The sequence below is a fragment of the Falco rusticolus genome, chromosome 4 (assembly GCF_015220075.1).
Source record: "Falco rusticolus isolate bFalRus1 chromosome 4, bFalRus1.pri, whole genome shotgun sequence".
NCBI classification, from domain to species: Eukaryota; Metazoa; Chordata; class Aves; order Falconiformes; family Falconidae; genus Falco; species Falco rusticolus.
This window is the reverse complement of record NC_051190.1, coordinates 18092811-18110140: the sequence shown is the minus strand read 5'-3', so window position 1 is coordinate 18110140 and position 17330 is coordinate 18092811. Positions and strand designations below refer to the sequence as shown.

At 42.2% G+C, this 17330-nt stretch overlaps 1 protein-coding gene across 9 annotated transcripts in view; it reads left to right on the top strand.

Annotated features, from left to right (window-relative positions):
- TAFA4 (TAFA chemokine like family member 4) overlaps window positions 1–17330 on the top strand; it is a 93792-nt gene that overhangs the window by 33133 nt on the left and 43329 nt on the right. For all 9 annotated transcript variants that reach the window (XM_037386975.1, XM_037386973.1, XM_037386971.1 and 6 more), the window contains 2 exons: window positions 4590–4725; window positions 7821–7936. In XM_037386975.1, the coding sequence (XP_037242872.1) occupies window positions 4646–4725; window positions 7821–7936 (196 nt within the window). In that variant the 5' untranslated portion in view covers window positions 4590–4645. The remainder of the gene's footprint in view (window positions 1–4589; window positions 4726–7820; window positions 7937–17330) is intronic.

Genomic DNA, 17330 nt, shown 5'->3' with positions numbered 1-17330 from the left:
CGTGCCTGAGAGAGGTTTTGCTTTCTTGCACTGTGAGGTTAGTCTTCTGTTACTACGCCCATAACTCTGTGTCCTTCTTGTAGTCCCTTTTGCCTGGCGTACATGTTGATCGGTGTGAGTAGAGTAATGACGGGCAGAATTAAGGCCTCTAAAGACCCGGCACATCCCTGTGCGATGTGCCAGCCGGGAGAACAAGCAGAATATATCAGGCGGTACAAGCTGGAGGGTGCGGCGTGCAAAGTGAGGTTAATTAACTGTTGGAGTAACTTAGCTGTGGTGAATTTACTGCCTCTTGAAGGCTTGAGATCCAGCTTGGGTTGCCTGACCTGATGCAGAGGTCTCTGGGTGAGGGCCCAGGGGCTAAATCCAGAAGGAATTCCCGTTATTTCCCTGTGGCCGGCCCGTCTGAGGGGCTCGGGGGACCCCGGGGAGCAGGCCTGGGCTGTGGGGCGGCGTGGGAGGCCTCCAGGCCCCCTGCCCCCCCTCTGAGGGGAGGGTGAGTGGAGGAATCCTGTGACAGCAACGTGTTAATATGATTAATGACAAAGCTTAATTTGCACAGACAGTTCATTTTCGCGCAAAGGAGCACTTGCAAATTAGAGGCTTTGCGGCAGGCAGGGGGCCTGGGGGGGGGCTTTCTCTGAGGGCCAGGATGGCTCCGGCTGGTAACAATGAGCGGGGTTCGGCGGAGCCATTTGCGCCCGTTGTACGGATGGGATTTAATGAGATTTCCGAGTAATGACAAAAGTTGGAAGTGTTTAATAGCTGACCGCTGAATTATGCATGCGGGCTGGCCCGGGGACAGCTGCGGCGGGCGGCCGCTAGGGGGCAGCAGCGCCACGCCGCAGGGCCGGAGGCCGCCTGTGGGGAGCGGGGCCCGCCCCCCCGCGGCTCCATGTCGCCCCTCAGCCCGCTTCAGCGCCACCAAAAGCAGCGCTGTCCCGCAGCGACAGGGCCGTTGCCCCCCAAGGCAGCCTGGGGGGCCCAGGCCGGGCCGAGGAGCTGCCACTTTTCGGGGTCTCCTTGCCCCGAGGGGCTGCAACTGCTCCCCAGCCTGCGGGCCTGGGGGCGCGCTGCCTCGGTGGGACAGGGGCCTTTGGAGGGGCATGGCGAAATGTATGGCGAAATGTATGGTGAGATGTATGGCGTGTTTATAGCCCTTTGGCCCTGCGACGGGCGGGCAGTGTAGGTTAGCCGCTGTGTAACAGGTGCAGCTGGCCAAGCCCTGGCACTTTTCTTGATTTTTGTCTCTGTTTCCCCTCAAACAGCGGCACGTTTTGAGCACACACAGTGACCGGAGCAGGTCCCGTGTCATCCCCACCACCCACCCCTAAGAAATTCCAGCCGTTGCCCTGTTTTCCCTTGGTTCGTTATTCTGCAGTAATCAGAGTTTTGCAGGGCTGACGGGGATTTAAACCCTCAGCTGGCAAATCACCCTGTAAATCACGAGGCACCGAACTCGCTTCTTCCTTACCAGTCGCTTTACTGAAGAGGAGCCCTTTAAGGGATACCCTGTATTTTAAGTGAGGAATTGTTGAGAGTAGGGAAATTAAGGCCTTTTAAATATTTAATGGACAGAGTTTTTCTCAATTATTTAATAGCTTATTATAAAAGATGGCGTAAAATGGGTTAGTAATTTATTCGCTACAGAAAGTAGCCGTAAGAAGTATTTTACAACATGTAAATATTGGTAGGAAAAGTACCTAATTTAAAATGCTATCTTATTCCATCTGTCAAACGAGTTATGCAGCGCCCATACAATTTTCAAATAACTTTAGACTTTTATTGACCTTTATTGTTTCTGCTCTTGAAATGCTCCTGTGGCGTAGGGAAATGCTGTTGATACGTGTTTTCCTGGAGTGTGGAGGCACAGAGGACATACTGTGCTGTGACTGAGCTGCAACAGGCCCGACTGCTGCCGTTCCCTTCGGATACCAGAACCCACAGCCTTAGTTTGGACTCATGGATGCCCTAAATACTGACACAGGAGAGTGGTGTAGCCTCTGGGACAACTAATGTGCAAAGCAGGAGTTGTTCATGGCCAGCCCATGCATAAATACTGAGAGCAGAGCCCTTCCCCTCTTCCTCCCTTCTTTTTTTTTTCTTTTTTTTTTTTTCCTATAGCTTTGCTCAGAGATGGAGGTGGGGTTTTGGTTGCCTCCTGGCTAGAGCTTATTGTATAAAAATGACCCTTTCTTTATAAGACTGCTTTCCTTGGGTAACTTCTGTTCAAATCCCTCTTGTGTAAATTAACCCTGGTGCACTGAACTCAAGGACTCCATCCACAAAACTCCAGTTGTCAGACATACTGGCACTTCTTGCAAGGTGATGCTGATTTTTGTTCCATTTAAAGTGGCACTCAGTTTGCTCGCAGGTGGCCAGTGGGGGGGCTGGTGCCTTCTCATGGGAGCAGCTGCCCTCACTGGCCCTGCTGCCCCAGTACAGCTCCCGGCACAGAAGGTCAGGAGTGGTTTGTTTGTGCAGCCTGCAAATAAGCAGTTCTGCTTTCCAAAGTAACGCTGCTCCCTGTGACAAGGCAGGGACCAGCAGTAAAACCACCAATGGCAAAATAAGCACAAACCATGGTTTCACTATGAGAATCCTGGAATTCCTTTTACTGTTATTAACCAAGTGGGCCTCTTACTTCTGTTCTGAACTGCCTTCTTTATGGACAAAAACCAGCTGAACCTCAGACTTAAGATGGCACTGTAGGAGTTTGCTTTATATTTCCCTTAAACAACCCTATTTTCTTAAGAAATATTGCTGCCTGGAAGGCATCAGGAAGCCCCAAGATACGCTGGTGGCTGTATCATCTGCCACTTTTGCTGTATCCATTTAATTAGAATGAGTTAGCATAATCAATACTTGTCTTTTACCGGTTTTTAACATGTGTTTACAGAACAGGTTACTCTAAAGTCAGTACTTACCTGTAGATGCATCTACCCAATTTTTTTTTTTTCCTCTCTAATAAAAATTATGGAACAGATAAGCACTAAAACCTGAGTTATTGTATTGCAATATTGATTTCTACAACAGCATTTTAAGAATATATTTACCTATCTATCCTTATATGAAATGAGTAAAAATGTACCACACAACCATTTCAGTCATTCATTTCAGTCATTCAATACTATATTGAAAAGCCTGTTTGTTTGCTTTTTCTCAATAGGCCTTTTGAGGCACACTGGCTTTTTTATTAATTTTTTTTTTTAATGTGTGTTTGTGCAAGAAAGGATTAATGCAGGATGGTAGTGCTTTGTCTTAAGCCATCCCTTTGCCCTCATTTTGTTTTAATTAGAACTGCTGCGTGGTGATTTTGGCTCACTCTGAAACTCTCCACATTGCAAAGCGAAGACAGAGTAAAATATGGTTACTTATAGATTACTGGCCTGATACCTCTTTAATTTCAGCAATTACTCTATCTTCTCATGGTGTCCTAAAGAGAATGGAGCTGTTACAGCCGGGCTGGATGGAGCTTTGAGCAACCTCATCTAGTGTAAGGTGTCCCTATCCATGGTGGGAGGGTTGGAACTAGATGATCTTTAAAGTCCCTTCCCATGCAAACCATTCTATGATTCTTTCAGTGTATTGAGCCAGGGGCTTTCCTGTCCTAAGCTTCTGTAAGGTGTCTGCCTATGTGCTTTTATGACCCCAGAGATGCTTGCCCTCTGATGTGACAGTGTAGTTTTGTGTTTCTTAAAAGCAAATTTCTAATTGATCAAAAGAAGATTGAAATGCAAAGAGCGGTGGGGAAGATGAGAAGAGGTTACTGTGATCACTCCGTAGGTGAAGACTGTGTTGTTATTACTCTCACAAGTTGCACTGTGTTGTGTTTTCAATAGCAGAAGATCAAGTTAGACCCAGGGATAGAAGTGAGAGAACAAATAAAAACAATAAAAGCAAAGAGACTCAAATGTCTATGAAATAGAGTGTTTGAGCTCGTTATTCTGTGGAACATGTGCCACTACTGCTGCAAAGGGGTCTCCATACAGTGATTTCAAAGTGTAACTTCTGGGTATAGGTGGGCTGGGTGTGAGACGTGATGCTGGAAGTAAGTGGAGCCAAAAGTGTCAGCGGGTGCTATAATGCGTTGATTACACAGAAACGATCCTATGGATGTGACCCTACAGATCCTCTGCTCCTGGGGCAGCCAGCCTCCAAGGGGTTTGGCCAAATCTTTATGAAAGATCTTCCCCTGTCTGTGATAGTCTCTGGTGCAAACTATTGGAGGTTTCACGTAATCATATGGAAATCTGTTTGCACTATGGTGGGGTCTTAAACCTTATAGCTTTCTCAGGGGCTGGGTGGTGAGAGCGCACGTGGTTATAAGGACACTAAGCTGCGCACATTATGTTTGTAATTTCTAGTATAGTGAACTCTGCCTTTGGTTAACATAATGATATTTCAGAGCTGCCTTATCACAGTTTCTCTGTGTTCTTGGAAACAAGTGAAAAGAGCGATATGACTGCTGCCTTTTGCCTTGGATTGCACTGTAGATGGCACTGTGAAACAATGATTTTGCTAACAAAGCTCTATTTCACAGCTCCATTCCAGACATTAATTGCAGTGTAATATGGCTTTCTTTCTAGGTCCCCAAAGCGAAGGAAAAATTCTGAAATGCAGAAAGGCTTATTTGCTGCCGCAAATGGGAGTCTGGAATAACTATGAAAAACACACTGAAATAATTGTGTTTGACTGGAACAAAATTCTTGCAAAGTCCCCAAGGTAAGAGCACTTTTTATCTTTCAAATGACACTGAAGATTTGCTGTGCTGGTTAGCAACAATATCCACTTGAATCCAACAGAGAATGAAGGCTTGACATTTCTGAAAGCGGCAGCCCACTGACGCTGAAGGGCTAAGCACCCCTTGCTGCATCTGTCTGCCAAATTTCATTTTTTCCCTGCCTTTTTAAAGATCCTCTTGTATTTCTTTATATTAGCAGGCTGGAGACTTGTGTCCTGTCTACTTGCAAGGCAGACTAAAGTCTGCAGATGTTGTATCGTTTTAATGGTACTGGATGCTTTTAGCAGCCCTTCAGTTTGGATATTACTGAGTTGATGCTTTGTAGTGATACACTTATTCCTGGGCTTGAATATACTTACAAAGGGCTAAGGTTATCCTTATTAACCTGATGAAACCTGGTTTTGCAATCCCTGTCTAATATCAGGGCCATGGCTTCAAAAAAGAGTCAAATTCAAATCTGGGAAAGCTTTTGAGGTCAGCGCACAATCATTTCCACCGAGACCGGCTTTGCTCCTGTACTGGGAATGGTGGGAACACCTAGGTTCACTTAGGTGCTGAAATTGCAGCTGTTGAGGATGTGGTGCTTGATTTGAGACTATTCATTCGTCCATTCATACCAGAAATGGCATGTTCAAAATGTCCGATCAGTGGTATTTAATTCCAAGGGTTAAATCCTGCTTTCAGTCTTACTTCAGGAAACCTGAAGGAAGGTCCCTGTCATGGTACTACAGCATGGCACTAGAACTGAGGTCTCCGCTGGTACTTGGGTCAGATTCCTGTGTTCATTTAGAGCAACAGAGGGATGGTATCGTGAGATGAGCAGATGGTGACTTCCTGTTTAGCAGTAAGTGGTGCACGAGGTGTAAGCTGTGTGTTTCTCATGGAGAGAGAAAGAAAGCTAAGGTTAAATATTCAGGTCTCTCCTCAAGAAAATTACGTTCAGTTACCTGGGGAAGATTTGGGTCCCTAAAATCTGAAGTGGCACGTTGATTTCAGAGCTTACTGGGCAGTTTCCTTAGGCTAATACTGGATCAACAACAACAATAACATTTATGCTGGTTTCACAGTGACTCAATCCCATTAGCTGCAGTAGCATGATGTGTTTCAGCTGGGTGCAAGAGGTGAATTAGGTCCATGCTTGTCAGCTGAAGTATAATGTTCTGAATTAGCCTTAGAGTGCTCCATAAGAGGGTGCACGTAGGGTAGTCAAGGACCAGTGATGTCTTTATCTTCTGGACTTGATTCATGCTTACAGAAGACTTCTATTTTATGCTGCAAAAGAGCCTTAGTGTGTTTCTTCCAGTACTGGTTCGTTTGCTTTCAGGGTGGCAACATGTTGTGCTTCAGACACAGCACCTTCGTAAAGCAATGAAAGGTACCTTTTTGCCAAATCAATCCTTAAAATGTGCCTTCTTTACATGTAACTTTTTTTTCTTAACTCTGTAGGCATGGTGAGTTATTTTTTAGCAATATTTGTGTAGCTTTTGTAAAAAAGTTTGTAGGATGGAGTAAAGTCTACAAGGGCGGTTGAAGGTGCTGGGTATTTTCACCAATGTATTTTTTTCTCAAGTGTAAAGTAGTGTTTTTTACTAAACTAGATGTACATTCATCAGGCTTTTGGTCTCTTAACTTTTTATATTAATATTTATATTAATAAGTGCATTTGTGATTTGTTTGGGCTTTACAAACATTCCCATTCATACATAATGAGAGAACAACATTGTTTTGTGATGTGTAAAAGGGAAAATTATGCAAGCTTTTTTAAATGAGAAAACATGGCATCTGTTTTGGTTTCATTTGTAGATGGTTATCAAATTTAATACAGGATCCAAGTGCTTCACCTGGCTTTGACAGTAGAGCTGTCAAAGGCATGAGTTGTTTTGTTTTTAAACTCTCAGGGTATTCAGGGTAACTTGAATATTGGGTTAGCTGAATAGTCTCAGGTATTTTAAAGATATACAGATAAACAAATTATTTATGAAATACTTGGAAGAATCAGAACTGGAATCTGCAGGGGAAAGAAGTTCTCAAAGGACTTCTTGGTGCGTGTAAGCACGCTTATGATAGTCTTGCCCAAATCCCAGCGTGCTGATTAACTTCAGACTAACATCACTGCTATGAAAGCAGTATTTAGTTCAATTTATGCAAATCTATAAATTGCCTTTAATTAATTTGATGTATTCCTGCTTACAGCATTTGCTGAAAGTGTGGAACATTGTATCTAAGGGTTCAACTGCATAATGCCCATTTATGTGTCGCATGAGTAATAAATCATCATAACTGAGTTTAAGAAAATTATTAGATTACCTTTCTATATGATGAATGGCATAACATAAGCTATTGAGGGATTTAATTGTACATATTTGCAGCAAAATTACTGAGGATTTGTGGTCTTAGTTCTAACAGTAACATGAGTAAGGCTAACAATATCCGCTTCCTTTAAAACAAATGTTTTCTGAAATGCAGTTTCTAACACCCTGGTAGAGCAGTGAGCCCTCCCCTGTTTGACTGAGGTGCTGGCTTCACGAGTGTTTAACCTGCAACAAACACTGATCTCCAGGAAAGCCAGCAGATGTTGTGTGCTTGGGAGATCCAGCCAATTCACATCATGGCTACGTGGGAGCTGGTAGCTTTAGCGAATGTGTCCCGAGAAGTATTAAGTAAAAGGGACATTTTTTGGTGATGTTTCTATACTTTTAAGGCAAGTGTAGTTTAAAAATCGTAGCACAACTTATGTGTATTTAAATTTGAGTGTGGATGGATCTTAATCCAAAAAAAAAAAAAAATCCCCACCTCGTATCTCAGATACATAGAGATGTATTGCATTCATAATGTGCTGTTATAAATAGGTGTTTGTGGGTAATATGACGTGTGGTAGCCATTGCATTGCTTCTAATTATAAAACATGCTTAACAAAGAATTGATCCCATGAATATGATTTTGCCAGTGTTGTCTTGTAATAAGCCATATTAGTTATTCTTCATCACTTTTTCAGCTTTTCCTTCACCACATAATTTTTATGTTTTTCCCTACTCACATTGTTCTTTCACTCAACTGCCTCCTTTTCTGCCTCCAGGATGAGATTCTGTGCCAAATCAATGCTTCTATCTGACTGGCTCTTTCTGGTCTATGTGTTAATGGTCTGCTGTAAATTGTTGTCCGCCTCTAGCCACCATCCCCGGGGGCACACAGGTAGGAACTTTTAAACTCATTAAGTGCTACTGAGACCAATGAATACTACTTGCAGAATGTTAGACCCCACTTTTTAGCAATGGATAATTGATGAGGCTGTTGACAGCGTATCATAATCAGTGCAATGGCTTAAAAATTCAACAACAACAAGAAAAAAAAAAAGAGTTATTGTAAATATTCATGGTATTTATCTAATAATTTTAAGTAACTGAAGCTTACGGTACAGTTTTTGCAGTGACTTCATGACTGCTAGGACTTTGGGATTTGTTTGTGTCATTTTGCTTTATCCTTATCCAAAGATATTCTGAAATGTATCTTTATCTTCTCCCTCTTAATCCAGTTGTTATCAAGAGACTTTACGACGGTATCATTTGCTTTGGTGGGCAATAAATCAAAGCTCTCAGACTTGTGTTAGCCAATTCTTACACTAAGTGACACAAATACTGAACTGTGGTTTAGTTCATTTTCTTCTTTTCCCAACTTGCATAGTGAGGCAAACAAAGACTCTGCATTTAAGAGGTTGCACTATTGTAGTAGGGTATATCTACCAGGCACAATGTAGTATCTTATTAGAAATGACAGAAGTATCTCAGAACAAGCTGGAGTGGCTTCATGAAGAGATACCAGACTGGATCTTTGAAGCAACATCTCTGTTAGGATCATACAGGCACATCAGCTTGAAAGCAGAAAGAAATACAGATGTACTAATGCTAATGCAAAGATATCAGTGCAAGTCCTAAAAGTGGCTAGCTAAATTAGCCCTATGTCACCTTGGATCCCAGAAGAGAGACGTAAGTTAACAAAATACCACCTGTGAGCTCTGCTTTTTAGGATAGGTAGCCTGGCTGCAGCAATGATGAGATGACTGCATTCTCAGTACCATAGTTAGCTTCATTCTGGCTTGGGGATTTCTGCAAGTGTTGCTATTTGTGATGTAGTGTCAGTCTTAAATTAATTGCGATGCCTTAAATACAGATGTAATGTTCTTAGCTCTGAGCTAGACTGTTAGCATCCACTTCAGCTCAGCACTAGGAAGCGGGGATGTGTTTGTTCAAGGCTCCATCCTCCAGATGAGACAACCTATTGATCTCTTTCCTGGCTGCTTCTGGTGACTGTCTAGGTAGGAGCTGAAGGTTCCGCATGTGCTTGCCAGAATCTCTTCCATCCTGGCAAGCAGGACTGACTGTGACCTGCATGTAGCTGCAGTGTCTCTCTACATGCTACTAGCACATCAGCAGTGTGCGTATCTTAAGAGCTACACAAACCACCTCCTTGCCTTACCCCATCACCATCTCTGTGTTCCCTGGTGCTGTGCAGCACTCGTATGTGTTTGCCATAAAACTTTGCAGGTAGCTGTTAAGGAAACTAGTTGAATCCCTTTAATGAGGAAGGGGATCTATGCACGATGACAAGTTAATTAAGCCCTCTTGACCTTTCCTGTAAACAAATGGTGCTTAGCAGAGTATTTCAGAGCTGACTATGCAACAAAACCTGGAGAACAACCTTCTGCAGCTTTTCTAATTCAGGGAAGAGTCTTGTACAAAGAAATGTTATTTTTGTTTTTAAAGATGCGCTTTGCATCCATACCTAAGGGAAATACCTGTAATAAGACAGTAGTGATTCTGTATTGTGGGCTTGTATGATGGACGCTTATTATGTGTTATGTAAATTATGACAATCTTTTTAACATAACATTTCAGAATGCTTGACTGCATGCTTTTAATTGATAACAAGAGTTCTTTCCCTGGTATCAAAGAGGTCCTGTAAAACACAATCAGGCTGCTCGACTGTTCAGCAGATTTGTGCACCGGGCTTTCTCCGGTAGGCTAAAGAAAGGTTCTGCTCTTCATGGATAGTTTGGTCAAATTATGGAGCTCTTTTTCAAATAAAGACCCTTGAAGCTGGAACCTTCATGCAACTTTTTAGACTATGGTGTCATATTCTTCCCCAGACCTGTGTTTCTCTTAAGTGTACACTGAAGTGATCCCCATCCCGCTTTATAATTCCATGTAGCAGATGAAACAGTCACCCCATTTTTTATTCTTCAACTCCCTGTGTCTGACACATAGCACCATGGAGCATTTAGATGGCTTGGTGGGCTCTCCTCAAGAGGCCTGCATCTCCTAGCCTCATCTTAACTTTGCTGTTTGATACAGTCCCTAGATTAATCTTCTAACATATAATCAGATCTGATATGATGGAATATGATATGTGAACAAGGCAATGCCTTGTTCATCAGGAAAGCAAATAATTTAGCGCTTTTAGTGTAGCCTGTTTTGTGGAAAACAAATAATTAGCCTCATTTGTTTAATCCAAATTAGCGTGTTCTTGGATGGCAATTGAGATAAAATTTTTGCAGTCAATAGACAACATTAACGTTTTTCAAAGTAAAATGTTCTGAAGCACATTAGAGAGATGAATTCAAGCTTTGGGTTTGGCAAAGGCTTTGTCTGGTGTCCATTAGGTTGAGCAGCTGTAACTTGACAGTGTACTGTGGTGGGAAATACGTGCTGTTGGTAAGACATGAGGTGCCTAGCCTGGGATGCTTTAGGAGGAGCTGCTTTTCAATAACATGTTGCGTCTGGTCCCAAAAATCGGCATGTTTCAAGCTACGTACTTGACACCTCTAGTTGCTTTGAAAAAATGCTTGCTCATTAAAGCTAACGAAGTTTATTAACCAAGAGCAGACAATAGAATTTAAGATGAAAAGTGGGAATCGACTTTTGTCTTTTCAAAATACTGCCATTTTTAAGGAGCCTAATTCAGGAAAAGACAATTATTGACTTTGGTCATGTTAGATGATGCCTGAAAGAATGATGTCCGACAGCTGTCTCTGCAGTATTCAGACAGGAACAGAGACTAGATCTTTAAGGACCCAATAACAGTCCTGTTTCTGAAAAGTGGGGTAGAATGCCATTGAGCAGTCTCTGTGACAGGAAGGGCCTCTTCACTGTAATAAATTGTAAGACAGACCTGGTTCTTTCTTTTGTTCTGCAAAATATTTACCAGCATCAAATAACCGTTGGTGGAGAAAGAGACTGTTCAATCTAGCGAGCCAATCCTGCCATTGCTTTGAAGCAGTTTGGATCTTCAGTCCAGCTCGGAGGCTGCAGCCTATTTTTCATTTCAACACTGTAATTGCTTTGACTGCCAGAGTTAACTAGGCAAAAGGTAGAGGAGAACTGTTCCTTCTCATTACCATTAGATCACTGAAGATGCTGCTTATGCAGATTATTTCAGCAGGTTCCCTGTAATCTATGTAGAGAAGACACATCACAATATTCATCTGGCTTCATTGCTCTGAATTACCCTTCTGAAGAGTTTGTCTTTTGCACTGACAATAGCTGAGGGAATCATAAGCACCAAACTTACTATAGCTATTTAAAATTGGGCAGTATTTCAAGCTCCTAGAGTACCTAACTGATACTGATATAACTATCAATTCCATGCTGTGCTCATGAAGTAGATACATTTAGTACCAGAAAAGATTTGTTTCCACCTCACTGCTATAAGTCAGGATCCACAAATGATCAAACATTGAAAAGACATTTCCTCAGGTCACCTCATGTAGGGGCTGGACTTGCAGACCATTAATTGGTAAAGCCAGCTGTGCAGTTTCTGTCATGAATTACCAGTGCAGTTTGGCTTTTTTGAGACTGCTGTGTTTTATTTTTATATGATGATGCTCACCTAAAGTGCTTCTGGCCTCCTTCTGTGTGCTGAAGGGCCTAGATTTTTGGAAACTCCGTTATTATTAATATGTCCAGAATCCATGTTTAATGAATATCTGTAGCTTAAAGCGAGGCCAAATTTGTCTCTAAATTGTCTTACTCGGTTCACATTTTCTCTTTTCTTTGTGATTTCAAGTGAAGGCTTCAATGGTAGCCCTAATGATTTGCTTGCTTACCACACCTGTGGGATGATGCAGATCGTAGGGATACATCACTGTCTGTGTGCGCAATGGGACATCTTTGTCTTCTAGCCAACTGGAGGAATAAGTAGCAACTTCTTTTCATGGAGTTTACTCCTTGTTGCACTGCAGATGGTTTTAGTGACAGGGTTGTCAGAGGTTAAATGAGAGAAGTCGTCTTAAAAATGGCGGTGGCAAGCAAATATGCATGACTGGTAGAGACTGTGAGATGGGTTCAGGAGGGAATCATCACCAGCCTGAGCTCTTGTAGACTCTACATCTTTGCTTAGTGAAATCCAGCTGAAAATTTATAAGCTGCTGCCTAGCATCTTAGATGTGATCTACAGCAACCAGAATGCTGTCCTAGCTGGTTTTCAGAGGACCAGTGATTTCCATCACGAGTGAAAGACAAGCTTCTTTTGTAGACTCTGCTGAGCAGGGCCTGAACTGGGCAAGCCTTGAGATAATTTTCTGGGATTCCACAAGTGTTCTCCTCTGTTTTCTTCTGACTGATGTTTGAAGAGGGAGAGACATGTATGGAAAGGCTTGGTTTGTGTAGGAGCAGTCTGAGTGAGTAATACAGCAGTATGCTTGATGCAGAAGACAAAGGCTCTCCTCATTGCTGTTCCATTTCTGCCCTTGCTGTGGGTCACGGAAAGCTGTCTTTTTCCGAATGTGTCTGTCTCTTCTTTTTTTTTGTTTGTCTTTGGTTGCTCTTGGAAGATGTGCTGGTCTAACCTATCAGTGGGATGGTCAAAGTCACTTGTTTATTACAGAAACAGACCTCCTGTCATTTGGTATTATATGTACGTGGACATGATGCAAAGATCAGCCCTTGATGGACAGACCTGCTGAAGGCAATACAGAGGGTATATGTTGGACTAGGTGCTGAAAAATTCTTTTCTGTGTCCCAAACAGCAAAGTCAAGTTAGTACCTTGGAGGAGTGGACAAATCCTCCTTCAAAACCTAGCGACCACTCTAGCGCACTGGGAGAGTGCACACTTCATTACCCTCTATTAGGTAGCAAGGGAGGAAGAGCAGCCTGCCATAGGTAAAGCCATTGTGAGTTGTCAGTGTGGGGTGTGTTATCAGTAAAGCAGGCATCAGGTGAAGAAGAAATGAACATTAGCATTCATCTGAAGGATGAATAAAGGATTTGGTGATGCTGTTGTGTTGGATTTAGGGGCTGAGTGGCAAGAAGGCATAAATGATACTGGGGAGATCCCAGCAGAAGGTTGCTCCTTTATGCGTGAAATAGCAATCCGTGTGTTGAGGCATGTATCACACATTGTTTTGGTCTGCAGGACCCTCTAAGCCTGCTTTTTAAAAAACTCTGAATGTGGAATTTCACCGTCAGCTGGAATTCAGACCTGTTAATAAAAGACTCTTGATGATGCTTTTGGTTTCAGACAGTCTGGTAGCAGACTGGATTGTTCCACATAGATTGCAGGTTTTCACAACTTCAAGGTCTTTGTGGACAGAATCCTGTCCTCATTGGACTCAGAGGAAAAATTCCTCCCTGGCACAGGCTCCAGGACTTAAGTCTACATCTGCTTAAGTGAAGGCTGCGTGTCTGAAAAGCGCAGCTTTGTATTAGAAATATTGCTGCTTTCAAGGAAAGAGGGAACACCCACGCTTCTTATTCTCCCCTTATTTTTGGGTCTGAGCATCGTTCTGCAGTGCTGTTGGGTTGCCACGGGCACAGTTCCCAGTTCCACGAGAGGGCCCTGCAAGGCAGCGAAAGGCTCTCTAGTGCACAGCAGTAGGCAGGCACCATGCTTGCTTTCTTGTGAGTTAAATCCTAACTGTGCATTTTACTAATTAGAATTACGAGTCCTTTGTATTTCAGTGGGTCAGACATGGTTAGTGCACAATAAGCTTTAGCCCTTTGTTCTATTTAACTCCTTTTACGTCTTAATGTTTTATTCAGTGTGCTATTTATGTGTTTTATTATCCAGCTTCTAAATATAGGGTAGCTACAATATACATCCCTGGCTGTAATCTCTTGAAGTAATAAGGTAGGGAAAGCAATTCAGTTGAGCAATAGGTTCCCTTTAAGACAAAAAGGAGCAGAGTTCACTGTGTGAAGTTGGCTGGTATATTTATTTTTGAGAATAAAATAGAGGAAGAAGCACTTCTTATTTTCTCACAAACCACTCCCCGCCCCCCCCCCCCCCCCCCCCCCCCCCGGCAATGTGAACTTTTAATATATATGACAGATTTTGACAACTATTTTGATTTGGATGCATAGCTATGTTACCACTAAGGAGCTATTCAGTGTTAATTTAGTCTTTTATAAGGTAAAATGTAACTCCTGGTATTGTTTTCCATGAATGCATGCTTTAGCTACATGGAATGTGATTATATATGAAAAGATTTGCGTATTCGGGGAGTCAAGGAGGGAATAATACAGGCAAACTGGTAAATGTATGGGTTTTGTGTATCATATTTCATTGTGTTTTAAAAGGCTGGGGTGGGGGGTGGGGGTGGGGGAGAAGTTCTGTAACAAAAAACCCACAAAGTCTCATCTAACACACAAATGCCAAGTCCAGTGTATCAATCTGTATGGCAGGAGGCTGAAACCAAGCTCTTCCCTGCAACATCAAAGTGACTTTATTTTAAAGCCATTGGGGAAACCTTGTGAAAATACTGTCTTTATTTTATTCATTTTACATTGACAGCATCATTTTTTATATGGCTACAGTCTGCATAACTGATAATCTTCATATTGCATTGACCAAAACTCTAACCAAGAAAGCTTTCTTTGTTCTTTGTCTTTTTTTAAGCTACTTCTCTGAAACTTAGAACTTATAAATTATTATAGTGCAAATGGGCAGGCTTGTGCTAATTTGAGGAGGAGGAAATGCTTGGATAAGTGAGAATCTACAAATCGGGTGGAAAGCATCTTGTCCTCAGTGTTCATTTGGGTGAGGTGATGCAACAGAAAGTGGAACACATTCTACTCAGGAGCTCTGCTCTGGGTTTACATGGAGGTCAACACACTGAGTCCTTGGGAGGATGGATGTTTGAGTGATGAAGGCAATAGATTGAAATGTAAAGGACTTGCATTGAATTCCTTGCTCTGAAATGATTAAAAGACCTGCCTAAGATGAAGTCCTGACCCCACCGAAGTGGGAGTTTGCGATTCTTCTGTGATTTAGTTTCCAGCCTGCTCCGGATACGTCATACGGTTTTTGGTCCCAGCAGGAAAGTTAGACTTCATAGTTATGATTTTATTAACGCTTAAGCCAGTCATTCTTACAGAATTCATCATTGAGTGTTTTGCAAATCACTGCCATTTTCAGGGATGGAAATTGCTTTAGGGCCTGTTCTGCTATCGATTGACTTGTCTGTGTTTACTGCATAGGCTGCATTGCCACAGCCTTAAAATTACATTAATTGTGATAGCAGCACAGAGCCTGACCCAAACTTAAATTCCAGTTTTAATGTAATTGTAAGGCCTTGTGCTACTGGAGAGTTTCATCCCAAATGGGTGACTGCACAGGCTTGAGTGAAAATCCCTGGAAATGGACAGCCGCTTCTGTTGATTTGGTGATTTAGAATTAGTGTCTATTTTTGTCTGTGCTACCAGGTGAAGGGAGATTCAGAAGCAGGCTAGGACATGCTGACCCTCTATGCTGCCTTCCATTTGCCCATGGTTTTGGCAGTAGGTGGGTACAAAATATTCACCCTGTATTTAAGAACAGGAAATTGGTTGTCATACCTGGCTGTAGCATCAAACATGCCTCATCCACTCAGACTGCATGAATAAGTGCTCAGCTCTGCTTTCATGCCAAGCATGGTATTTTCCTCTGCTAGAGTGCTGCCCCTCACTGTTTGTTTGAAAGTTTATGGTGTTGATGCATCTGGTTTCAAGGGCATGCTTGAGCAAGCGTTTCTTCTTGGAAACTAGAAAATGTTTAATTAATGATGGAAAAGAACCTGGAGACAGATTATTATTATTTTTTTTTTAACTACCATTTCAGTGTTTCGTTGGCAGAGCACCTCCAGATTGCTGCTGATAGCCCTTTGCTGCAGCTGTTTGTTTTTCAGTGTTTGGCAGCATTCTTGCATTCATTCCTTCAGGAGAGTGACAACTGGTAGAGGACAATGGATTCTAAATCTGGAGATTAAAGATGTCTTGTAGGGTTCAGCAGGGTAATCTCTCCTCATCAGACCGGAGATGCTATCCATCAGCACAAGAGTGGAGGCTACATCTGACATTCATTATCTTCCAGGGTAGCAATCTTTAATAATACCCTCCAAATGACAGAAGTTATGAGTGGAAAATTCTAGGATCAACAATTCTATTGCTCAGTGTTTGACCTGCCTTTATTTTTTTTCCCTTTCTTTATTTCCACTTTTGTTGCCCTGATGGACATCATCCATATGCCTTGTGGTCCAGTGATGGTCACTATTCTTTTGATTTATGTTGTTGTTTTAAGAAATAATAACCAGGTAAGTGTGATGCAGGATATCTCTTAGCATTATTTACTGCTTGCATCTTCCTGATATCAGTTCTTCCATTATTTTTACACCTGTGTCTCCTTAAAGTAGCATCCTAAGCTAATATTTTTGAATGAGCAGATTTCTTCTACTGTCTTTTTTGCACAGAGACAAATTATTGCAAATTAGCTTGGTGTGTTATACCTCTGGGGTGGAATGGCAGGATCGATGTGTAACAGATCATGATTGTGTTAGCAGGTATTTGTAGGGTGTTGCATGTAGCTGATTTTAGCTTCGTGTTGGCTTTTGATGCCTGATAGCAAAAATGAAATTGTAAAAAATTGTAAAGCAAAAAGTTAAATGTGTCAGAGTAGTCTTTCCTATGCATCTTATTTTCAGGTTGGGTGAAAAAGCTTAGAGCATCTATCTCATATGCTCTGTATATCCTTTCTTGTATAGCTCCCTTTTCCCTTAGGAGATTTCCTTCTACATAGCAGGAAATAAAAGTTGATAGAGAGCATGCTGAGCTTCCTTTGTGCTGTGCCTGGATTGTCACTGGACAGGACATGAAGATGAGGGGGTTCAAGGGCTCTAAGGTGGCATTAGCTTGCTTGCTTAGAGCACAAGGGTCTTTCAGAACAAACAGCGCAAAAGGGGAGAGAGTCCCTCATTCATAGCTACAACCTTTGTAAGGTACAAATTGGATCCAGTGCTCTTCCTAATCCAGTGCACAGCACAGTGAAAGACACAATCTCTTTAAAAAGAGCATGGAAGTATCTGTTTTTCCTATAAATATGTATTTATATCTCTTTTATACTATCCTACGCACCATACAATTTGAAAGTACTAGGGCTTTCTGACACATTCCCTCACTCCATCCCTGTGATGTCATTTGCACAGCCTGGTGATATAATAAAAACTATACTGAGGCACAGGAAGTTATGGAACCAGGTTATTGCATTTCATGAATAAGCTATAATTGTACAAACACCCTGCACCCCTCCCCCCACCCCTTCTTTTTTTTTAATTTTTAAATG